Source organism: Zingiber officinale, chromosome 1B (genome assembly GCF_018446385.1).
Source record: "Zingiber officinale cultivar Zhangliang chromosome 1B, Zo_v1.1, whole genome shotgun sequence".
In the NCBI taxonomy this organism is placed as follows: Eukaryota; Viridiplantae; Streptophyta; class Magnoliopsida; order Zingiberales; family Zingiberaceae; genus Zingiber; species Zingiber officinale.
In genome coordinates, this window is record NC_055986.1 from 26516562 (window position 1) to 26543819 (window position 27258).

Genomic DNA, 27258 nt, shown 5'->3' on the forward strand with positions numbered 1-27258 from the left:
AACTCATCATCGATCTAACCATCTCCATAAGAGTCCTATTCCTTCGTTCTGCTACACCATTCTGTTGGGGTGTTCCAGGTGCAGACAATTGGGATTGAATCCCGGCCTCTGATAAGTAATTCCTAAACTCTCCTAAGAGGTATTCGCCACCACGATCAGATCATAGTGTCTTGATACTTTTACCTAGTCGTTTCTCCACATCAGTCTTGTATTCTTTGAACTTATCAAAGCACTCGGACTTGCGGCGCATTAGGTAAATGTATCCGTATCTTGAATAATCATTTATAAAAGAGACAAAATATTCAAAACCACCTCTTGACTAGACAGACATAGGACCACACAAATCAGAATGAACCAATTCTAACACTTCTTTGGCTCTATACCCCTTGGCCTTGAATGGCCTCTTGGTCATTTTACCTTCCAAGCAAGATTCACAAGTTGGAAATTTTTCCAACTCTAATGAACCCAAAGTTCATCGGCTATTAGCCTCTGAATCCTACTTAAGTTAATATGACCAAGCCTTAGATGCCAAAGATATGTTTGGTTCATTTCCGAAGGTTCTTTTCTTTTATTTGAGTTAGAAGATGAGTTATAAATTTCCATGTTTTGCTTTGTAGAAGAAATTGGATTTAAAGTATACAAATTGCCAACTAATGTACCAGAACAGATAATCACTTTATTTCTCTTAATAACTACATCGTTACTGAAAGAAACTGAATATCCATCTAAAAACAGTTTAGAAACTGAAATTAAATTCTTTCTAAAACTGGGTACATAAAGACAATTTCTTAAAACCAAATTTTTATTTCTACTAAAAGATAAGTAGACGTCTCCCACTGCAACAGCCGCCACCTTAGTAGCATTGCCCATGTAGACGGTAATCTCTCCTTCAGATAGTCGTCGGGTTTCCTGGAACCCCTGCAAGGAATTGCAGACATGATCAGTGGCTCCCGTATCTACACACCAGGTGCTGGTAGATAACACCGCTAAACATGTTTCAAGAACTAGAGCATGAGATATACCTTTGTTGTTCTGATTCCTACGAGGACAGTCCGCCTTCCAATGCCCTAACTGCTTGCAGATGAAGCACTTGCCCTTCGGCTTCTTCACTCCAGCTTTAGGTCATGTACTCTGAGCTTTATTCACTTTCTTTGCTGAACCAACTTGTTTCTTCTTCTTCTTCTTTCCTTTCGGCTTAGAAGTAGAACCATTTTCAACATAGTGAATATGAGAGTTGTGACGAAACAATCCTTCTGCTGCCTGAAGTTCTGTCAGTAGTTCCGCCAATGAATATACCCTTTTGTTCATATTGTAATTAAGGCGGAATTGCTCAAAACTTCTAGGTAGTGTTTGGAGGATCATATCGATCTGGGTTTCCCCATCAATTTCTCCTCCAAGGATCTGTATCTCGTTCAGATAAGTCATCATCTTTAGGATATGATCCCTCACAGGAGTACCCTCTTGCTTGGTGGCTGTCATTATCTTTCTCATGGCTTCTTGTCTAGAAGCCCTATCCTGATGACCAAAGAGTTCTTTGAGATTGTTCATAATATCATAAGCTGTTGGTAAATCTTGATGCTGATGTTGCAATACATTTGACATTGAAGTCAAAATGTAACACCGCGCCATCTCATCTGCTTTTACCCATTTCTTATGATATTCAATCTCCTCTTGGGTAGATTCACCAGTAGGTGCTTCAGGGCAAGGCTCAGTCAGTACAAATTTATAGCTTTCAGCAGTAAGGACAATGTCCAGGTTCCTTTTCCAATCTATGTAATTAGGTCCAGTAAGTCTATTCTGTTGAAGTATGATGGACAGTGGGTTGAAAGTCATCCTAAGAATCACAAATAACTTTTGGTCAGAACTCTAAATTTAGAATAATATTGATTCCTCAAACAATACTATTTTAAATTAACCAACACCTCAAACCACCGTGAATTTTGTATGTCACGATAGTGTGGACGTATACAAATTCAACATTTGTAAAAGGAGGGTTTTAACCCATTAATTTTATTATCTTGTCAACCTAACTTTTTGACAAATAAAATTAATAGTTGGTATCCTTTGGTCACACAAATAATAGCAGTGACTCCGATGGGGAGGATACTATTAGTTATGCCTAAGTGTATACCATTACTTGATACTAAGTCCATTAATAAGATTGTGCCCCTTCCGATGGGGAAGATCACACACTCTTAATTAACTTCCTATAGTCATCCCAAATAGAAGTTTGTTCTAGTGATCCACAAACAAGCTCATCCGATATGGAGGAAGGCACTCAGAGCCAACGCGCAAGCTTGTTTGCATCACTTACAAACCAGTAATGGAGACCATGGGTTTTATTTAAAAATCCCTCTCCCACTTAGTTATTTATAAATGAGGAATTTTAACTATGCTAGCCTACTAAACATGTATACTAACATACACACACATCACAATATAAAAGCAATAAATAGAAAATCTAATTTTCAACTATTATGACTTTTATCTATGGTTGTCCTCCGTGTGTTGTCATCCCAAGCTGCTGCCATATTTGGCCACATCTTGCTCCTTGTTCCGCTGCGCCTCTGGTCCTCAGAAGGTTCCACGCTTTGCAAGACTCAATCCGCGACATAAATAGAATTTTACAATTTTGATCCTATATTCCATAAAAGGAATTTACATGTATCTAGATAAAAAATAAAATCCTAATAAAACTAAATACAGCTCCTGCTGTATTTTATAATACAATCATGCACACACATATAAATGCCCTTGACATGTCCAAGGGTCCAATCACACACATAAAACTATAAGCCATAATAGTTGGATCATGCATCCACAAATTTAGCACATCCTACTATTATCCTGCCTAAATTAAGTATGACATGTGCATAATTAAACTAATACCAAATACACAGAGGCAAAACCCTAGCTCTGATACCAATTGTTGGTTACTACTCGGAAAACCTAGAGGTTCCACTGTACAAAAATTTTGTACAAAGGTCTGAACCTTTTCCTAGCTACCATGTGTTCTTTTAAATTAAATTTTGGATCGCCAGTGGAACTTAACACGTTTAATCCAAAACTTAATCTATTCGTTCTTTTAGGTTTTGACTTGGGTCTCCTGCGGAACTTAACACGTTCGACCCAAATCACCTTAAGTTATTAATTTCATTAAATATTAATTTTCATAATTGGTTCCCAGTACTGACGTGGCGAGGCACACGGCCTTCTTGGATATGGGAGCAACCACCATCGACTAGACAAAACCTTTTATGGAAAGCTAATATTTAATTTCCTAAAATAACTTTAGGTTAACCGAAAAGAACAATCAAATCACAAGGAAAAATAAAACAAAAGAACACAACATCGAAAAACATATTCGAAATACTAGAATCGTAAGCCTCTTGTATTTGGTATTATTTCCAAAAATAACTAGTATGATGCGGAAAGAAAAATTACTAGTTATACCTTTTAGAAAGACCTCTTGATCTTCTACCGTATTCCTCTTCTAACCTCGGACGTTGTGTGGGCAACGATCTTCTGAGATGAGAAAACACCAACCACCTTCTTCTCCTCCTAGCTAGGTTCGGCCACAATAAGGAAGCTTTACCAAGGATGAAGAACAAAACACCAACCAAGCTCCAAGAGATGCAAGCTTTCTCTCCTTCTTCTTCTTCTTCTCCAAGTAGTATCCGGCCACCACAAGAGCTCCAAGGGAGATGAAGGATTCAGCCACCACAAGAGGAAGAGAGGGAGAGGATGATGGCCGTCCACAACACCAAGGAAAAGAGGAAGAGAATAATAGAAGTTGTCACCCATGAAGGCACCCCTACCCCTTCTTTTATATTCCTTGGCTTTGGCAAATAAGGAAATTTATTTATAATAAAATTTCCTTAACTTTCCTTGACAACAATTAATTAAGAAAAATTAAATAAATTTTCCTAATTAATTGTATGTGGTCGGCCACCTCATGTAGAGCAAATAGGATAATTTTAATCAACAATTAAAACTTCCTTATTTGTCTTTGGAAATTTTAAAAAATAAAATTTCCTTTTAAAATCCCTTCATGGTTGATAAAAAGAAATTTCTATAATTTTAATTTTCAACATGTGAATAATTTTTCAAAGAGAAAAAATAAAATATCTTTCCAATCTACAAATAAGGAAAGAGATCTAATCTCTTTCTTTTAATCTTTTGTAGATCTTTTAAAGAGAGATATTTTAATTTTAATCCTCTGTAATAAATTATATCTTCCACATAATAAAAATTAAAATTAAAATTCTTTTTAATTTAATGGGGGTCGGCCACCTAAGCTTGGGTTCAAGCTAGGGCCGGCCACCCATGAACCAAGGCTTGGCCGGCCCTAGCTTGAACCACAAACTAGCTTGGCCGGCCCCCTTCTCATGGGTATGAAGGTGGGTATAGGTGGGTATAGTACTCTATAAATAAGAGGCTACGATAGGGACCGAGAGGAGGAATTGGTTTTGGTCTCCCGATAAAATTAATCATCCCGTGTTCGCCCCGAACACACAACTTAATTTTATCAATAATAATTCATTCCACTAGAGAACTATTATTGAACTACCGCACCAATCCCAAATTACATTTTTGGGCTCCTTCTTATTATGAGTGTATTAGTCTCCCTGTGTTTAAGATGTCGAATGTCCACTAATTAAGTGAGTTACTGACAACTCATTTAATCAATATCTTAATCCAAGAATAGTACCACTCAACCTTATCGTTATGTCGGACTAAGTTCACCTGCAGGGTTTAACATGACAATCTTTATGAGCTCATCTTGAGGACATTATCAACCTAGATTACTAGGACACAGTTTCCTTCTATAATCAACAACACACACTATAAGTAATATCATTTCCCAACTTATCGAGCTTATTGATTCATCGAACTAAATCTCACCCATTGATAAATTAAAGAAATAAATATCAAATATATGTGCTTGTTATTATATCAGGATTAAGAGCACACACTTCCATAATAACTGAGGTATTTGTTCCTTTATAAAGTCAGTATAAAAGAAACGACCTCAAATGGTCCTACTCAATACACTCTAAGTGTACTAGTGTAATTATATAGTCAAGATAAACTAATTCCTAATTACACTATGACCTTCCAATAGTTTGTTCCTTTCCATTTTGGTCATGAGCTACTGTTTATAATTTATAAGGTACTGATAACATCATCTTCTATATGTGACACTACATACTATGTTATCTACAATATAAATTAATTGAACAACTACAATCAAATGTAGATAAATTGACCAAATGTGATTCTTTATTTAACATAAATGTTTACAAAAGTTTAGGCTTTCAGTATACACTCCAACAGCGTGGAGTCCGTTAAGGATGTCTTTGATCCTCGCATGAAGTTGACTCGTTGTTTCTCCTTCCTGCATTTTGATATTAAATAGTTTAACAAAAGGTCACGCTTAATTACCTTGGCGTCGCTCGTTCATTCGTGTAGTTCGATCAGCTTGTCCCATAATTCTTTCTCATTTTGGTGCAGTCCCACTCAGTTCAATTCTTCCTTCGTTAGCCCGCATTGCAGTGTGTTGAGAGCTTTGAAGTCCATCGAGGATTTCTCTCTCATGTCCGGAGTCCACTGCTCCGGGTCTAGTGGATTTCCGGAGTTGTCGACCGACACCTTGTAGCCTCTGGTGACGCCGAACCACTGTTCGAAGTCGGTCTTCAAGTAGACCTCCATTCGCTTCTTCCAGTAGGGGAAGTCGTCCCCGTTGAATAGGGGGGATGCACTGTGCTGAAGCCTTCGACTTGAGTCATTTTTATCCTGCACACAAATAAATAAAGAAACGAGGAATCCTAAGACTTGGTCTTGGATTAGTAGTGTGGAATAAAATAAAATAAAATCTAAAATTGAATTGGTGTTGCACCAATTCAGCTTAATTACTACGAAAAGATTTTCAAAAAGGTAACGATACCAGTTTGAATTTATAACGTAAAACTGAAAATCGAAGAAAAAAATGTAAAAGAATTTCACCCCCTGTATGATTGGTGGTTGCACCAAATCAGAGCGGTACCTGCTCTGACACCAGTTGTTGGATCGAGTAATTTGCTAGAGGGGGTGAATAGTGATTTAGAAAATTATCATAGAAAATCGAGTACGCAGCGGAAAGATAAAAGCGAGAACAGAACAATGCTATCACAACCAATTTTACTTGGTTCGGAGCCTTCGTCGACTCCTACTCCAAGGCACGCACTCATTGAGTGCTTTCGTTAGGCAATCCACTAGCAGTTCGAAAATGTGATTACAAAATTAAGGTACAAGAACTTTGGAAAAGAAATACCAAAAACAGTAAAGGAAATAGAAATGCAGTACGTTGTCAGAGTAGCTTCGCAGCGTCGCAGGAGCACAGCACAGCAGAGCAAGCGTTGGAAGATCTTGTTGTGAGTTGTTCTTTTCTCTAAAGCTCACCCTCCTTATATAGGAGGCTCCGGGCGCACGGATCCCTTCTGGGCGCACGGATCCACTACAACAAAATCGCTCATAGACATCGGTTTTCCACCGGTGTCTATTTGATTTTCGACCGATGTCTATGAAGCCGATGTTAAAAGTCTGCCATTTTAGACATCGGGTTAAAACCGGTGTAGTATCACTTAACGACACCGGTTTTCGAATCGGTTATTAACCGGTGTAGTATCACTTAACGACACCGTTTCATACACGGTGTAAAACCGATGTAATATTGTATGTTAATAACACCAGTTTTGGCAGCGGTAAATGACCGATGTAATATTACTTTATAACACCGGTTTTACATCGGTGGAAAACCGATGTAATATGTATTTTTTTTAACAGTACTGATTTGATTTTAAAATCGACAATAACAAAAAAAAATACACAAATATTCACAAATTGTACAAATATTCTTCATTCAATAATATCCATAAAATACACAAATATTCACAAATTATATAAATAATCTTCTTACAACAATATCCATAAAATACCCAAACATTCTTTTTACATCAAAAGCTAGCTAATAGATATCAAAATCAAAGTATAACATTCTGTTAACACATCAAGGTACAACTGTCTCAAATGTAATCTAGCATGCATTCAGCCCACTCGAACCGCACTTCATCAATTTCAACTCTGGAGTACTTGAGATTTGTAAACTGTAAAAACACATAAATTCACCATATGTCAAATAACTAAAACAAATGTGTGCATGTATCAAATAAAATAGAATACTGAGTTTTTAAAGGCTGCTGTGGAAGATAACGAATATAACAGTGAAGGAAGCATAGAAGAACAAAGAAAATGTTCATAGTTAACAAGCAAATGAAGAGATATACTATTTATTGTACTACCTCTATACTGCCTGTGATCTAATAATCTAAAACCCAAACGTGTGATTTTCTCATATTACTTGATGAAATTGAATCTAAATCTATCATATGAGATCAAATAAACTAATAAAAACCTTTGCAGCATCTATATGCTTGCATGTTCTGCATGACCTGACAGGATTGTTTAGCATAAAAAGAACAAACATGACTATGAAAGGCATGCTATCATCAGCATATAAATAGACTATTTAATGAAGCAGTGAAAAAAAGAATCAAGATGACTATGAAATACATGCTATTCTTGGCAGATAAGATATCTTACCTCTGAACTACTGTATGCACGAAGAACTGTGAAAGGTTGAGGTTTCCCTCGAACATCATAGAATACTACACGTCCATTATTTGTCCCAGCAGCCAATAGATTACCATCATCACAGTATGCCAGCAATGAGAAGAGTGCCTCAAAAGGCATGCAATATGAGGGTCTTTTTGTTCCAGAATCAAACATATACAACTTTTTATCAAGACCAACTGTAACAATAATCTACAGGGAAAACAAGTCAGGATATAATGGCCATTGATTTTCTATAGAACAAGCACCTCCCATCCAACTAAACTAGCCAAACCATGTATAATTATCCACCAGAAATCCAAATCATTTAATAGATTCCTAGGAAGATAATACCTTGTCACTTGATGGAGAGAAGCAAATACCAGTTGTTGGGGCAGAATGATGTTTCAACCAAGAAACCTGACACCAAGAGCCAGAGTGAATGGAGATCAATTTTTTAGTGAATGCAGGGAACAAATACAATTTCTCCTTCATTTTAGCAGATTAAGAAATATTATTTTATTAACCTTTGGTCTGCGACCAGTTGTATCCCAAATATGAACAGATCCATCATCCCCAGCTGTTGACAAAAGATGTCGACTAAATCGAGAATAATCAAGTACTCTTAGTACCTGCAATCGCATCACCGATACAGATTCATGTTAAACCAAAAAGATGTTAGTAGAGCGAAAGTTTGGAATTTTCAAAATATTTGACAGCCAATAACCTGCCCATTTGGATCCTTGAGTTCAGCCCGTGTTCCGGAAGCAAGATAATGAAGTATGAGATCCCCCTTCTCGTTGATGGATGCTAAATGTTCATCTTTGCAGTTGTACATTACACCTGTAATTGTGTCAATATGACCACTCAACCGTTTGATGCACCTTTTCCTCTGCAGGTCCCATATTCTGACAATATGCCCACTTCCTCCAGAGCAAAGATATCTAGAACTTTTATTACTAAAGCTGATACAATTTATGGATTCCTACAAAATAGAGAAAAGTAAAAAAATCTTTAAAATGTTTGATATATTATGCACTCATAATTACACAGATAAGAAGTGTTTTTATTACTTAAACCCATGGCCATATTGTCATTTAGGTCCTGTTAGGCATCAATCAGAATCGGTAAGCTTACTAAAAAAATACAGGTATAGTCACCCAGACTGCGAGTATGCACTAATTTGTTCCTAATCACAACAAGGGGAAACAAGGCTCAGGAGCGGTACTTAGCATTATAATGAAACATACAAAAATAACGTAAAGGATTCATATTATTACAATTGCATTACAATGATTAATATTAAAAAGCTCATTTGGACACCATGTTCTAAAATTTTCAACCAACTTAAAATTGATAACACTTAAGTCAGCAATTTATCATCTATAAAACAATCTCAACAAGAATATAAAATTCACCAAAAAAATACTAAAAGCTTATGATCACAATTTCATGAAATCAAACCTCAATTCGTGATACCACACCCTTTGTCACAGAGATTGTATCTCTACCAAGTGGATATCCTACAACAGTTACTGAATCATGTGTATCATATAACTTGTTAGTTTGATGAATTATGGAAGAACAACTAGATTAAATAACCCTATAGAAAAGAGAGCCTTAGAAAATGTTAACTGTTGCAACAACTGAACTTCTACTTGATCACACTTCATCACATAAAGATTTGACAACAAATACAGACTTGGCATACCAAAAGTACATATTACCACTGATAAAATTCAAGTGTGGATAATCAATATCTTTATTGTTTCAAAAGAAAACATGCTGCAAGTGGCAAAGCATAAATTCACTTGGAGAAACATGGAGTACGTTGCCTTATGAAAGAACATTATAGATTATATTATAATAGCCCATCATCTACCAGTGATTCAAAATGGAACATAAAATTTCCTCACTTTCTTCACATTGGATAAATACCTAACCACTATGTGACAAGAACCACAAGCAATCTATCAAACTTGGTAACTGGAGTTTGCTTTGATGAACAAAAAGGCTAATTATGGCATTTTGATACACTTAATTCATCAAAATTACAGATATAGAAGTGTAGGCCAGTTATTTACAATTTTCCAGCTCTTCATTATCCTGCAAGTCAGGGATTAAAAAAACAATCATATGTTGTATCATTGAAGCAAAATGCTTATAGGAATTAAAAAATAATTAAGCCAATTCAATGAACAACTGGAGAAGGGCTAATACCAGGTTCAATGATGCATCAAAAGAAACACAAATTACTTATGGAAAAGTTGCTTATCATGAAGGAAGAGCAACATTTTTGCAATTCATGAACAACAGCAACCTGAAGGCAAGGCAATTGACCAAAACGAAGTGGTTCAGCACCTTTCCAGAATTCTTCACTCTCAACTGCAAGTAATGCAATGTCGCACTCTATGCCTCTAGCTAAGACCTGTAAATCAGGTTACTGAGAAATTTGGTAACCCAAGATTGAGAAGTCAAGTTCAGAAATAGTAAGAAGAACTAATGCTTTTAAAGGAAAGGAGGTATATAGAAAATCAATACCAGCTATGCCAAAATATTACCAATAGTTTTCAAAAAGATTACAGAACATACTGCAAACACATTCATAAAAACCTGGAATAAGTATTTAACACAAGATTTTAAGATGCTATTTGCAAATATGAATGAAGAAAAAGACAGATGATTTCCAATTACAAGCTCTATCACAATATAATTCTCACAAAGCACGGACCTAAGAATTTCCCACTGTGCTTTGTAATAAGCAGAGATCAAGGGGTCATAGCTATAAGAATCAGGCTTCAGCCCTCTGCTGATCATATCGTCAAGCAACTGCTTTGCTCTGTCTAGCTTACCTTCATGACACAAAGAGTTGATCAAAAGGCTATAGGTAACAGTATTGGGCTTCACACCTGTCTCAAGCATTTCACCAACAACCTTCTCTCCATCTTCCCATCTCTTGTAACTCAACAACCCACGGAGCAAGACGTTGTAGGACATTACATCCGGGTCGCATTCTCTCGAAGGCAAGCTCTTGAGGAACTCGTACGCCGCATCCACCATTCCTTCTCTGCACAGCCCTCGGATTATGGCGGTGTAAGTGTAGTTATCCGGCTGAAGCCCCTGCGACATCATCTCGTCCAAAAATTTCATGGCATCGCCAATCCCTCCCTGCAGCAGCGCCGCCTCGATCAAGATGGTGAAGGTGACAACAGTCGGCTGGCACTTGTCGTCCAGAAGCCTGTCCAAGGCCTCCAGGGCCAGGTCGAGCTTCCCCCTGGTGCAGAAGCAGCCGATGAGAATATTGTAGGTGACGATGTCCGGAGGACAGCGCCGGCTCTTCATCCGACCGAGGACCTCGATAGCCGATTCGATGCGGCCGGCCTTGCAGAAGCCGCTGACGAGCGCGTTATAAGCGAAGACATCGGGCTCACCGTGAGACTCCAGGATGTCCATCACGCGCACGGCCTTATCGACGCTCCTCGAGCTGCAGAGCCCCTTGATTAGCTTAGTGCAGAGGATGACGTCGAGCTTGTAGCCTTTGCCCACCATGTACTCCAGGAAATAGAGGGACTCGTTGAACTTTCCGGCTTTGCAGGAGCGGCTGAGGAGCTTCATGTAGTGAGACTCCTTAGAGTCTAGGGTTTGCGGCTGGGTCGTCTTGGCTTCAGCAGACGCCATTGCCTGATAGCTGCAGATCCTGATAGTAAAAACTCTACATCGACGGCCGATGGAATTCCGGCGGAATGTGGCATGGAGAAGGAGGTGCGGAGCGAAGGACACGCGCAAAGAAATTGACATTTTTTGGGAAGGGGAAGGGGAAGATGAGGCTGAGAGAGATGGTCAGGAGGTTTAGGTTTAGGTTGAGAGAAGCGGCGCGATATTGGTTTAGGTTTGAAAGGAACGAAGTGTTGTAAATTTTGACTAGTGGAAACATTAATTTTTTTTTTTTTTGGTTCATTAACATCGGGTTTTAAAAACCGATGTTAAAACCGGTGTCTATTAATAAAAAAAAAGGCGCTCATAGACATCGGCTAAAAAACCGATGTCTATGAGCGAAAATCTGTGCTCATAGACACCGGTTTTTGGAAAAATCGGTGTAAAATACTCATAGACATCGGTTTTTGCTTAAAACTGTTGTTGTTCCACCGATGTCTATGAGGGTTTTTGTTGTAGTGATCCCTTCCGGGCGCCTGGAGTGTGACGTAGCCCGACCAACCAGAGTGCTCCACGTGGCGAAACGATAAGGAGATGAAATTTGCACTCCCGACGCCCGGACCTCTGTTTTGCAGCAGCCTGCAAGAAAAGGTTAGTCTGAGGTAAAATGCAAAACTACCCTGCAAAACAAAGTGTTAGCACAGTTTAAAAAAGAATAGTAATTAGATTCCGTCTCGCCGAGATCGGAATCTAGTCAGGATCTCAACTTAGAGTTTCGAAACGGTTCTAAGTTGGATTAGTGCCTAAGTTCCCTTCCCGAGAACGCGCCCTCACAGTCACCCCCCTCTAGTGATTTACCTCAACTTACCTGCCAGACATCCGGTCAGCCCGTAGACCCGTCTGGACTTCGCGTCAGCTATCCGGTCAACCCGTTAACCTAGACAGACTTTGTGCCAGATATCCGGTCAGCCCGTTGACCTGTCTGGGCTTCGTGCTAGCTATTCGATCAGCCCGTCGACCTAGCTGGGCTTCGTGCCAGCTATCCGGTCGACCCGTCGACCTAGCTGGGGTTCTCCTGAACACTTGGTCAAAGTGTTAGATCACAATGAAACTAACTTAACCTACTTTGTCATTCATCAATACTTGAGTTAGACCATTAGTGCTAACTGCACCAACAAGTGTTGCAGGCAAGTCTTAGTAGATCAACTTGATCAGATACTAAGCGAGGCCAGAGAAAGTCCAAACAGGTCTGAAGGACAATATATTTGGCAGGTAAGTAAGAGTAAGTGATTGGAGGAGAGATCTAGTGAGGACGCGTTCCTAGTTGAGGAAACTATAGGCGTCAGTCCAACTTATGTCTATTTGGGAAACCTAAACTGAGACTTTGACTAGATTTTGGTCTCGGGGAGACATGATCTAATTACTACTCTTTCTGTACTGTATTGTTCTAACCTTGTTTTGAAGGATAAACATATTTTTTTTTGCCCAGGACTAACTCTTTTTTGCAGAGAAGATGGCTGAAAAAAGGAGTGTTCGAGAGCTTGGAAGGGATCTGGGCACCCCAACCAGCCTTGCCTAGGTGGCTTGGCCAGCCACCCGTGTGGTCTGGGCGCCCTAAATTGGTCCAAGCACCGAAAAATCATCTCAAAAGCTGAGTTAGAGCTCGACGACTAACTGAACCCACGTCAATGGTCCAGGCACCCGGAAGTGGATAAACTTGACGGATCAAGTTTCGATGAGAGGTTGCCACGTTAGTAGCGGTCCAGACGTCCGAAGGTGTTCCAGGTGCCCAGAATGGGCTTATATAATGGCCTTCGACTAACAGCTTCAGAACAACTTTTTCTATGACTTTCATTCCTGCATGCTGCTCCAGAAAAGCTCCTACGACGCTGTAACTCTCCTTTGACAATTGGCGATCAAGATCTATTTATTTTCTCTATTATCGGTAATATTTTTTTATAGTTCTTGTACTTAAATTTTGTAACCATTCGAATTATTATTGGATTGCCCAATGAAAGCGCTCGACGAGTGCGGGTCTTGGCATAGGAGTCGTCAAAAGTTATGAACCAAGTAAAAAACTACTTGTGTTATTGCTTAGTTTTTTTTCTAAAAGTGAAGAACGCTATTCACCCACTTGTGTTATTGCTTAGTTTTTTTTCTAAAAGTGAAGAACGCTATTCACCCACTTGTGTTATTGCTTAGTTTTTTTTCTAAAAGTGAAGATTGCTATTCACCCCCCCCCCCCTTTTAGTGTTTTTATGATTCAACAAGTGATATTGCGTTCTCAATTTAACCTTATTTGATTGTTTAAAACTTTTACTTGTTTGATTAGTTATTGATCTTGATAATTCAAATTTATTTATTTAACATATTGATAAGAGTTTTATTAATGAACATGGTTCATGAACATTGTTCACTAACATTGTGCACGAACATTGTTTATGAATATTGTTCATGAACATTATTCACGAATGATGTTCATGAACATTAATGAGCTGAACACATATGTGTTCAAGTTTGCTTGTTTAGTTTAACGAGTTGTTCAAGTTTGTTTATCTAATTGATCTTATGTATATTGAATGAACATAAAAAAGCACTTACCAAGTTAAATACCAAACTTGTTCATAAACGTTTGATTCATTTACGTACAGTCCTACATTTAGCATCTCTTGATCCTAATATTAATGATCAAATTGATTTTCTAAATAATTCCAATTTATAATAAATAACATAATTTATTATTTAAAATATATTTAGATTTTTTGAATTTATTATGAAATAATTTTTATTTCACTCATTTGTAGATTATGATGAGACATATCATGATCATACCAGCCACACCTTTTAATCTTTTGATTGAATGATCTCAGATTATGTTTAAAAGTTTATAAATTTGTATAATTATAAAACGGATGATTTCAACTTTAACTACCAACTTAATCTACATTATCTTTCACCTTAAACCTTTTTTTAATTATTTGCTATCATTTAAAAGAAAATAGAATAAGGACAGTTTGCTTATATCCAATACTTTATAGAATTAATGCAGATAAAAATATGCCGTATTAGAAGGACTAATTAATTTGCATGCTTATTTAGCTATTTTTGAATTAACTGATGATCGTCAAAATCCCAAGGGATAATTTTAGGATAAATAAGGATTCGGAAGAAATTAAACCAATCCTCTTCCTTTTCCTTTAACATTCTTGCCGATCGGTTTCTTTTTAGTTTATTTATTTATTTTCTTAATTATTTGTTTTGACAGAGGACAATAACAACTAAAGTTATTTGTTTTTTTTTTCTTTGTCATTTTATAGATATGAGACGAAGCAGAGCGGCTTCAAGCGGTGCTATGCAGTGACAAGCAGTTGCGACGTCGTTTTTTAAGCGTACGAATTAAAAACTCTCCATTGCTTTTATTTGTCCCTAGTTATTTTTCCTCCTCAATATATTAATTATCAAAGAAGACTACTTTTTAATTAAGGTACATAATGTTGGCCTTTATTGCTGTACCAACTGTTGGTCGTATTTCGCACTGTGAAGTCAGTATCGCACGATGGTTATGAACGGCCGGTGACGGTATTTGTTGGGCATTGAATAAGGATGTAATAATTTATTTTTGAATGTTTATGGACTCCAACACCACTCAACACTACTACTTAAATAATTGACAGATATCTCCGATAAATAAAGGGTCGAATTCCAAAATTAGAGGCATAAATTCCTATTTTCCGTAGGATTCATCCGCTCATTCATCATATCTCTCAGTTACTACAATTTACTGCCCTCATAATGATTTTGGGATAGTGACAGGACATTAATGTGAGCGAAATCACTTTTTATATATAGATATATAGATATATACATACAGTACCGCTAGTGAGAAGATTTTAATTGATCTACTCGAATTCCATTATGGCTATGGAAAGAGCAGCCTCCTTCTCGTTCTTCTTCTTACTCCTCTTGCTTTACGCAACCCTTCCGTGCTGGGAACCAGCTGCCGCCGCTTCTTCCGGCCGATGGACGACGGCTTGCAACGGGACAGTTGGCGGTGGCCACCGGTGTAGAGTTGAGCAGGACGATGCGGAGGAGTTCCAGTTGGATTCTGAGAGCAACAGAAGACTGCTCATCAGCAACAGCATTCAGTCAGCCCTGGACGCAAATAACGCTGTGTGCCACACTAAGGACGGCAAGCCGTACAGCTGCCTTCCGAATCGCAGTAACCCCGGCGACGGCCGGACGTGCGATTACATGTTGTTTCGTTGTCCTAATTAAGCAGCCTTAGCAACCCTGCGCGCGGGCTGCAATAAGATCAACAAGCTAGCGCCATTAATTAATTATTATCGTTGTTGAGTGGATTTGCCTGTTTTTATGATTAATTTGCATGCTTGGCGCCTGTGCCTGCCTTGTGTTAATTCTACCATTTCTCATGACAATTTGGGTTTGTGCTAGCTGTGTCGATCATATATGTGATAAATTTGTGGGTATTTGTCATCTTCCATCTTCACTCCGTTTACGTTTTTCTTTATATTTTTTTTTAAAATTTGATGTGTTTTGATATTTAATTATGTGATAAATTTGTGGGAACTTTAATTAGCCATTTGATCTTAGCCATGAAGTACCTGGCCCTGTGCTACTATGAAAGTGAGAATATTGAATTTGTCATTCATTCTGCATTAGAATTACAATTCGTTGGTACACCTTCGACATTAGCGTTTCGATGCGCGCATCGTTCCCTACAACAATATACTTACAGAAATGGGATTTCATCGTAGACCTTATTCATAATACCCCGACATAATACCATTTTCGTTGGGGATTCCCGACGGAATAAAATTCTATCAGTATATACTAACAGAAATAGGATTTCATCGAGGCTCGCCGACAGATTCGCAATTCAATCAGTATACACCGACAGAATTTTATTCTGTCAGTTTTTCCATCGGTATTCATGGTTTTTTTTAGTGTCAATTTGAACGTTAATATATATCACTTTTTAAATAACATATCACATACTCATTATATTAGCATTTTCTTTTTATTAACCCACACTTACATTCATTTTTAAGATTAACATTGATTATTTGTATGTTCCACTATCTATTTATTCATTTTTATTCCTTATATCCAAAATTTATTTTCTTAATTTTTAAATTTTTTTAATATAAAATCGGCTCATTAACCACATTCAAAGAATTGAACATTGTTAATGTGTGGGTGTTATAACACTCATCAACATTGGTTTGTAATACTATTTAAATTTTATAATACTCATATATTAATGTTGGGTTTTTCGGGCCGCGAAAACCGCTTTTCGCGTCGCGGAAACCCCGAATCACCCAAAAACCAAGTGGCCGGCCACTTTCAAAATATCACATTAATTGCATTAATTGCAATTAATATGAAACCATTAAGAGAGTGGCTTTGTAACTTCCATGAGGTGGCACCCATGATGATGTGGAACATCATTATTGGTCCACCTAATGCCAACTCACCAATGAGGTGGCAAAATGTCAAGTCAAAATTGACCTTTGGTCTTCCTTCTCAAGTCAAGTCAAACTTGACTCAATCTCTACCATGGTGGATCTAATCCAACCATTTGATTCGAGCCAACTTAATATAATGAATCTAATTCATTAAATTAAATTGATTCAATGAGTCAAAATCTAAATTAGACTCATTTAACACATGAATCAACTTGAGTCGAACTCAAGTTAGCCCAATTAGGATTACTCTTAATCCAATTTGATTCATCAAATGAATCTAATCCTCTTGGTTCATCATATGAACCTAATCTCCACCCAATTGTCCTAAGTGTGTGACCCTATAGGTTCTTGTAATATTGGCAATGCCCTAAACCCATTTAGGAGCATAAGTAATGAGCGGTATCTAGCAACACATCATTACTACCCAATTTACAAGAATGTCGAGATCCGACATCACCTTGTGACTACCAATTGTGACTACTCACAAAATAATGACAAGTGTCCTTCTATCCTAGACATCTAGATTGATCAATGTGAGGCATAGACCGTGTCATCCTTTAATCAATCTAAATCTTGAACTCCAAGTAGACTCACTCGATCAAATGAGCTCAACATCTAATGTTGACTCATTTGGGCATGGTCATGCACTTAGTGGTCTCACTCTATCAAGAATACCGATGTCGCTCCGTCGTATGGGAGGATAGATCCCATCTACATCACTCACATCCTCTCATTCGTTATATACCCGTCGCTTTATAGTCCACCCGATTCGGGTGACGTTTGTGAAACTAAAGTACATAACTCCTTATGTAGGGATCCATGGTGACTTGGTCTAAGGACTAATAGTCATACTAATAGCCATGAGAAAGTATATGACACTCATATACGATCCATGATACTTTCTCATGGCGGGTCATTCGATATACATTCTCTAGTGCGTACCCATGTGTCGACGATATCTCTATATCCATGACTTGTGAGATCAAGTCATCGGTGACCTACATGCTAGTCTTATTGTATTAACATTGTCCCTGAATGCTAATACTCGACTAGGAATGATTTAGAGTAGTGTTCCCTATATCATCTCACTATCGATTCAACTAATCGATTGATATAGGTATGAACCTTCTACTCAAGGACGCTATTATACTTAGTCTATTTGGCACTAATATAAATAAGTATAATAACCAAACAAATGTCTTTATTAATATACAAGAATATGATATACATGAGTCCATACAATCATCAAATGATTGGCTCTAGGGTTCTGACTAACAATCTCCCACTAGCACTAGAGCCAATCAGTATAGGCTCTAAGGCCTAAAGACCTAGTGTGACCATCATGCTTCCTCTGTGCCAAAGCCTTGGACAAGGGATCTGCGATGTTAGCCTCTGTAGGTACTCTGCAAATCTTCACATCTCCTCTATCGATAATCTCTCGAATGAGATGGAAACGCTGAAGTATATGCTTGGTCCGCTGGTGTGAGCAAGGTCCCTTCGCCTGTGCTATAGCTCCATTGTTGTCACAATAGAGCTCAACTGGGTCAGCGATGCTAGGAACCACCCCAAGTTCAGTAATGAACTTGCAGATCCAAACTGCCTCCTTTGCTGCCTCTGATGCAGCAATATACTCAACCTTGTTGTAGAATCACTCGTATCCTGCTTGAACTCTTCCGGTGTGGCACCACCATTAATGCAAAATCCGAACCACGATTGCGATCGGTAATCATCTCGGTCTGGAAGGTAGCATCACTGTAACCCTTTAGCTCAAGATTGCCTCCATATATCAAGAAATATTCTTTAGTCCTTCGTAAGTACTTAAGAATATTCTTGACCGCTATCCAGTTACTTTCCTGGATCTGACAGTATCTGCTCGTCATGCTCAAAGCATACGAGATATCGGTCGAGTACATAGCATGGCGTGCATGATCGATCATATGGCTGATGCATAAGGGATCGATCCATGCGATCTCTCTCCTCTCTAGGCGAGGGACCTTGAGTCTTGAAGACTCACGCCATGTGACATCGGCGAAATCCTTCTTGGAATTCTGCATGGAACCGAAGGAGTACCTTGTCGATGTATGTACTCGACTTAGGGCAAGCAATCTCTTAGATCTATCTTTATAGATCTGTCTAGAATGCGGGATGCCTCACTAAGTCCTTCATTGAGAAGCAACTCCCTAGCCAGTCTTGACAGATCAAGCATAGGGATGTCCTTCCCAATGAGTAGTATGTCATCCACGTACAATATGAGGAAGACAACTATGTCCCCTACAACCTTCTTGTAGACACAAGGCTCATCTTCGTTCTTGATGAAATCAAACTATTTGATCGCATCATCGAATTGAAGATCTCAGAAGCTTGCTTTAGTCCATAAATGGACCTATGCAACTTGCACTCTACTAGTATCTTGTGGATCTACAAAACCCTCGGGTTGTGTCATGTACACATCCTCGGTAGGTTTCCATTCGAAACGCGGTTTTGACATCCATCAGTCATATCTCATAGTCATGGTAAATAGCAAGCATGATCGAATGGACTTAAACATCGCCATTGGGAAAATGTTTCATCATAGTCAATACCATGAATCTGATTGAAACCTTTAGCTACCAAGCGACCCTTATAGATAAGTCCATCCATATCGGTCTTTCTCTTAAAGACACACTTGCACCCAATGGGTTTTACCTCTTGGATCAACCAAAGTCCATACTTGGTTGGTGTACATGGATTCCATCTCGGATCTCATGGCATCTAGCCATTTCTGGAATCTGGTCTCATCACGGCTTCTTGATAGGTGGTAGGCTCATCCTCTATGAGCACAATGTCGTCATGGTCGACAAGAGAAATGAGTATCTCTCGGTGACGACGTACCCTATCGGACCTGCGAAGAGGTATGTCTACTTGAACCGGTTGTTGTTCCTCAACTCCTTGTGGAACAACATCATCCACAACACTTTGTGGTTCCGGTTCAATTTCCATCGAGGCATTAGTGCTATTGTTCGCATCTTGAACTTCTTCAAGATCGAACGCTCCACTAGTCTTTCTAGAAACAAAGTCCCTTTCTAGAAAGACCCGATCTTTGCCACAACTACCTTGTGCTGACTGGGAATGTAGAAGTAATATCCCTTAGTTTCCTTGGGATATCCAATAAAAGCACTTGTCGGTTTGGGTCCTAATTTATCCGAGACTTGGCGTCTAACGTAAGCCTCACAACCCCAAATCCTCATGAAAGACACTGGCATCTCCCGGTCCATATCCTATATGGTGTCTTTATCACGGCCTTTGATGGAACTCGGTTGAGTATGAAAGCTGCGTGTCTAGAGCATATCCCCATAGATATGTCGGAAGATCATGTGACTCATCATAGATCGTACCATATTTAATAAGTACGATTCCTCCTTTCGGATACACCATTCCACTGTGGTGTTCCGGGAGGAGTGAGTTGAGATAAAATCCACACTCGGCTAAGTAGTCACGAAACTCATGGCTTAAGTATTCACCACCTCGATCGATCAAGTACCTTCTTGCCAAGCCGGTTCTGTACTTCATTCTTGAATTCTTTGAACTTTTCAAAGGATTCGGACTTATATGTCATCAAGTACACATAACCATATCTCTTGAAATCATCGATAAATGTGATGAAGTACCTATAACCGCCTCTAGCGGCAACATTGAAAGAGCCACATACATCACTATGTATGAGTCCTAACAAATCGTTGCTCTCTCGCTATGCCCACTAAAGGGCGTCTTGGTCATCTTGCCTCGTAGGCATGACTCGCATATCTCATATGATTCTAAATCAAATGAGTCCAGCAAACCATCCTTATGGAGCTGGGATAAGCGCTTGTCATTTATATGACCTAAGCGACAGTGCCAGAGGTAGGTTTGGTTCATGTCATTTGACTTGAACCTCTTGGTACTAATGTTATAGATAGGGCTCTCAAGGTCTAGAATATAGAGTCCGTTTATTAGTGGTGCACTACAATAGAACATATCTTTTAAATAAACAGAACAACATTTGTCTTTTATTATAAAAGAGTATCCTTTCTTGTCTAAACAAGAAACTGAAACTATGTTCTTAGTAAGAGCAGGCACATAACAACAATCATCTAAATTTAGTACAAGCCCGGAGGGCAAAGATAGGTGATAAGTTCCTACAGCAACAGAAGAACCCGTGCTCCATTGCCTACTCGTAGGTCCACCTCGCCCTTTGTCAATGCTCTGCTATTTCTCAGCGCCGCACATCAGTACAAATGTGAGAAGCACATCCGATATCTAATACCCATGATGTAGAAATAGATAGATTGACTTCTATAACATATATACCTGAAGTGGAAGTCTCACCTTGCTTCTTCTTAAGATCTTCCAAGTATACCTTGCGGTTCCTCTTCCAGTGCCCGGTCTGGAAGCGGTAGCATCCTTGGCGACCCCTCCTTTAGGCTTCAGTGCCTTGCCTTTGCCCTTGGTTTGGGACTTTCCCTTTCCTTTGGGCTTGCCCTTGCCCTTGTGCTACGGACCATCGAATGGGCTTAACCTTCTTAAGGTATCAGTTCGTAACATACTAAGTAGCTCGGGCAATGGCTTGTCAATCTCGTTCATGTTATAGTTGAGAACGAATTGACTATAGCTATCCGGCAAGGACTGCAAGATCAAGTCAGTGGCCAGCTCTTGGCCAAGTGGGAACCCCGGTCTTTGTAGGTTCTCTATGTACCCAATCATCTTGAGTACATAGGGACCTACGGAGCCCCGTCGACATCTTGCATTGAAATAGTGCCCTTGAGATCTCAAATCTCTCATGCCTCGCTTGTCCTCGATATAGTTGGCGAAGATGCTCAACCATATCGTAAACGCCCATTAACTCGTGTTGCTTCTGAAGCTTAGAGTTCATGGTCGTGAGCATTAGACAGGACACATCTAATGCGTCGTCTTGATGCTTCTTGTAAGCATCTTTGTCGGCTCGCGGGGCATTGGCAGGAGGAGCCTCCGGAATGGGCTGCTCCAGAACGTACAGCTTACGTTCCTGGGTGAGAACTATTCTCAAATTCCTGTACCAGTCCAGGAAATTCGCTCCGTTGAGCTTGTCCTTCTCAAGGACAGATCGCAGGGAGACGGAATTCGTGTTTGACGTCATGGTTATCTACAACAAAAAATTTGCATAAATAAATATCATATTCTTTAAAAATCATTTAATTAGGCCTTTTAATTAAATGAAGCTCCCACTGAATTCTATAATTCTTGTGGAACAAGATCCACATCATACTAACCCTTGAGTTAGCTTTGGCTAATACGCCCAAGGCTTAGTATCATCGGTAGGTAACGATTACCAATTACATATCTATGCAACTCTTGTTTATAGAATCAATATCTGCATTTATATTAAAACTCGAGTTAGCTTTGGCTAATACGCCCGAGAGTTAATATAGATGTGATATTGACCTATCTTTCCAACTATTGGAAGAATGCCTATAGTTGACTCGATCCAACCGAGTAACTATGAATACTCAATCTAATTGAGTTTGTATTCACCCATGCGTTGATAGACGGGACCAAGATTGTCCCTCCGTACCCTACCAAGATAATATGTATTGCTCTGCTTTGGCAGATTCAACAATACATGTGATCGAGGTAGTGATAGGTATCACGGCACGGTTAGGCATTTTAGAGTTGGTTCGATCTAGATCTAATCTAATCGAGAAGAATGCATCTTGTGCGACTTAGATCTAATCTAATCATGAGGGTGCATCGTGTGCGACTTAGATCTAATCTAATCGTTAAGGCACTAATTAATTAATTAATTATTAAACATGCATCAAATACATAATAATTAATTAATTAATCTATTTGTGATTTAGTCATGGCCCTACTACGATCTTCTCAAGCCAATGAGAAGATCGATTGGTCAACCTAGGGTCAATAGCTTCTCCAAGCGCCTCCCTTTGACCACCTTGTGTTGCTCGTGCCCGCCTCGGAACTCCGTCTCGTGTGGACCCTCCACCGCTTCAATTTGTACATTACAATTTGAAACTCGAGTTACATTCGAGTCTAAATCTAATTTACAACAAGAAAATATGAGAAGGCACGACACGCAGGTCGCGAATATAATACAACACTCGCAAACACATAACGGCACGCAGGCCGTATTATGAATTACAACACAACCAATCATATTGGGCTTTGGGCCATGACTATCACAAATTAATATATATAATTCAAAATTATATATTTTCATAATTTTCTATAATTTTAAAATTAATTTTACAATTTTTACGAGTAAAATTTCCCGGCGGTCCCGTTTAGCGAATCGCGGAACGGATCTCCTTGCGGGGCCAGGGCAGCGCCCTACCCGCGATCTAACCATCGCGAGGGTTCCTTGCGATCCAACAGCGCCTAACCCGGTGTCCCAAAACGATTTGGGCCGAGACATTGCGTTCGGAAAAATCTTCCGGCGTGGTTCGTTTTAGCGATTTGGGTGCAATCGTGAGCAAATCCTGCGGGGTTAGGCGCACCCTACGATCTAACCATCGTGAGTTGCTCCTTTGCGATCTAATGGCACCCGAGCCCGCTGTCCCAAACGGATTTGGGGCAAAACGAAGCCGTTTTGGGAAAATCTTTCTGGTAGCCGAAGCCTACAAGTGCCGAGACACTTGTGCTTCGCTTCTACGGAAAAATTACCCATAAAAACTATAAAATCATAATTTTACAGAAAATTATAGAAACTTTAGTTTTCATAAAACCAAAAAATCAAACTCGTACAAGCCTTGCACGTGGCTCTGATACCACTGTTGGGTTTTTCGGGCCGCGAAAATCGCTTTTCGCGTCGCGGAAACCCCGAATCACCCAAAAACCAAGTGGCCGGCCACTTTCAAAATATCACATTAATTGCATTAATTGCAATTAATATGAAACCATTAAGAGAGTGGCTTTGTAACTTCCATGAGGTGGCACCCATGATGATGTGGAACATCATTATTGGTCCACCTAATGCCAACTCACCAATGAGGTGGCAAAAGGTCAAGTCAAAATTGACCTTTGGTCTTCCTTCTCAAGTCAAGTCAAACTTGACTCAATCTCTACCATGGTGGATCTAATCCAACCATTTGATTCGAGCCAACATAATATAATGAATCTAATTAATTAAATTAAATTGATTCAATGAGTCAAAATCTAAATTAGACTCATTTAACACATGAATCAACTTGAGTCGAACTCAAGTTAGCCCAATTAGGATTACTCTTAATCCAATTTGATTCATCAAATGAATCTAATCCTCTTGGTTCATCATATGAACCTAATCTCCACCCAATTGTCCTAAGTGTGTGACCCTATAGGTTCTTGTAACATTGGCAATGCCCTAAACCCATTTAGGAGCATAAGTAATGAGCGGTATCTAGCAACACATCATTACTACCCAAGTTACAAGAATGTCGAGATCCGACATCACCTTGTGACTACCAATTGTGACTACTCACAAAATAATGACAAGTGTCCTTCTATCCTAGACATCTAGATTGATCAATGTGAGGCATAGACCGTGTCATCCTCTAATCAATCTAAATCTTAAACTCCAAGTAGACTCACTCGATCAAATGAGCTCAACATCTAATGTTGACTCATTTGGGCATGGCCATGCACTTAGTGGTCTCACTCTATCAAGAATACCGATGTCGCTCCCGTCATATGGGAGGGATAGATCCCATCTACATCACTCACATCCCTCTACATAATTCGTTATATACCAAGTAATCGCCTTTATAGTCCACCCAGTTACGGGTGACGTTTGACGAAACTAAAGTACATAACTCCTTATGTAGGGATCCATGGTGACTTCAGGTCTAAGGACTAATAGTCATACTAATAGCCACATGAGAAAGTATATGACACTCATATAACGATCCATGATACTTTCTCATGGCGGGTCATTCAGTATACATTCTCTAGTGCATACCCATGTGTCAGCTTGATATCTCTATATCCATGACTTGTGAGATCAAGTCATCGAGCTGACCTACATGCTAGTCTTATTGTATTAACATTGTCCCTGAATGCTAATACTCGACTAGGAATGATTTAGAGTAGTGTTCCCTATATCATCTCACTATCGATTCAACTAATCGATTGATATAGGTATGAACCTTCTACTCAAGGACGCTATTATACTTAGTCTATTTGGCACTAATATAAATAAGTATAATAACCAAACAAAAAGCCTTTATTAATATACAAGAATATGATATACATGAGTCCATACAATCATCAAATGATTGGCTCTAGGGCTCTAACTAACAATTAACACCAATGTTGATGCTCCAAGTACACATTATTTATGGGTATAAATTTATTTGTATTGATGTTAAAATTATAAAAAGTTACACATTTAGATAGGGCTGTAAATAAGCCGAGCCGAGCCGAGATTTGGGAAATTCAAATTTGTTTGATAAGGTAACCGAGACGAGCCAATCCGAGTCAAGCTTAAAATCAACCAAGCCTTTGAAATGATTGTTCAAGCTTGGCTTATTTTATTTTTTATGAGTTTGAGCTTGTTTGAAGTTTGGCTTGAGCTTGGTTTGTTTAGATGTTATTGAGCTCTCAATCAAGCTTTTCATGAGCTTGGTTCGTTTAGATTGTTAGTGCAATCAACCTCTAGAGTTTTGAGGTTTGATAATATACCTAAGTTTGGTCAGTTTGACCAAAGGTTGATCAAAACAGGACCTGATGTTTGAAAGAGAGTAAGGGTAAGTCCTAACTGGAGGTTAGGCAAGTGGAAGTCTTGGTCAGTGAAGCTAGGCCCTAGTGAGTGAAGTTAAGTAATAAAAGTCCTGGTGAGTGAAGTCGGTCCTTAGTGAGTGAAACTAGGTAGTGGAAGTACTGGTGAGTGAAGTCGGGCCCTAGTGAGTGAAGTCAGGTAATGGAAGTCCTGGTGAGTAAAGCCGAGAACTAATAAGTGACGCTAGGTAGTGGAAGTCCTAATGAATGAAGTTGTGCAACCCTAGGGGAAGGTAACTCTAGGCAATATGTGACCGACTGGTTTTTGGTCAACACCCGCAGTTGACCGGACCATCGAATTATTAATAATGCCAAGACTATTTTTCTTTACCATTTTATATCTATTGTGTTAACTCAGTATTGCAGGCAAGTCTTAGTAGATCAACTTGATCGGATACTAAGCGAGGTCAGAGAAAGTCCAAGCAGGTCTGAAGGACAAGATATTTGGCAGGTAAGTAAGAAGTAAGTGACTGGAGGAGAGATCCAGTGAGGGCGCGTTCTCGGTTGAGGAAACTGTAGGCGTCGGTACAATATGTCCATTTGGGAAACCTAAGCTGAGACCTTGACTAGATTTTGATCTCAGGGAGACAGGATCTAATTACTACTCCTTTCGTACTATATTGTGCTAACTTTGTTTTGAAGGATAAACATATTTTTGTTGTCCAAGACTAACTCTTTTTTGTAGGGAAAATGGCTGAGAAAAAAGGAGTGTTCGGGAGCCCGGAAGGGATCCGAGCACCCGGACCAGCCTATCCCGGCCGGCTTGGCCAGGCACCCAGGCGGTTTGAGCGCCCGGAGTTGGTCCAGGCACCAAAAAATTATCTCGAAAGTTGAGTTGGAGCTCAATGACTGGTCAAACCCACGTCAATGGTCCATATGCTTGGAAGTAGATAAACTTAATGAATCAAGTTTTGATGAGAGGTCGCTACGTCAATAACGGTCTAAGTGTCCGGAGGTGTTCCAGGTGCCCGAAATAGGCCTATATAATGGCCTTCGACCAACAGCTAGCTTCAGAACAACTTTTTCTAAGACTTTCATTCATGCATGCTGCTCTAGAAAAGCTCCTACGACGCTGTAACTCTCCTTCGACAATTGGCGATTAAGATCTATTTATTTTCTCTGTTGTCGATAATATTTTCTTATAGTTCTTGTACTTAAATTTTGTAACCATTCAAACTATTATTGGATTGTCCAACAAAAGCACTCGACGAGTGCGGATCTTAGCATAGGAGTCGTTGAAAGTTCCGAACTAAGTAAAAAACTACTTGTGTTAGTGCTTGATTTTTCTTTCTCCTTTTCTTCTACTTATTTTTATTTCCGGTGTGTCTTCTCATAATTTTCTAAAAAGTGAAAAATGTTATTCATCCCCCTTTAGCGTCTTTATGATCCAACAAGTGGTATCGAGCACTCAATTTAACTTTATTTGATTGTTTAAAACTTTTACTTGTTTGATTAGTTATTGGGCTTGATAATTTAAATTTTTTTTATTTATTTAACATATTGATAAGAGTTTTATTAATGAACATGGTTCATGAACATTGTTCACTAATATTGTGCACGAATATTATTCACGAACATTGTTTATGAACATTGTTCATGAACATTATTCACGAATGATGTTCATGAACATTAATGAGTTGAACACATATGTGTTCAAGTTTACTTGTTTAGTTTAACGAGTTGTTCAAGCTTGTTTATCTAATTG

At 39.0% G+C, this 27258-nt stretch overlaps 1 protein-coding gene across 1 annotated transcript; it reads right to left on the minus strand.

The window, feature by feature from the left end:
- Positions 1–9726: 9726 nt before the first annotated feature.
- LOC122034680 (pentatricopeptide repeat-containing protein At3g04760, chloroplastic-like) lies at positions 9727–11328 on the minus strand. Its single transcript, XM_042594044.1, has 6 exons — positions 10560–11328; positions 10345–10502; positions 10243–10263; positions 10192–10194; positions 9971–10078; positions 9727–9756 (listed from the first exon to the last, which is right to left on the minus strand). Exons 1-6 carry the CDS (start codon positions 11326–11328, stop codon positions 9727–9729), a joined length of 1089 nt encoding a protein of 362 aa, XP_042449978.1.
- Between the last annotated feature and the right edge of the window lie 15930 nt (positions 11329–27258).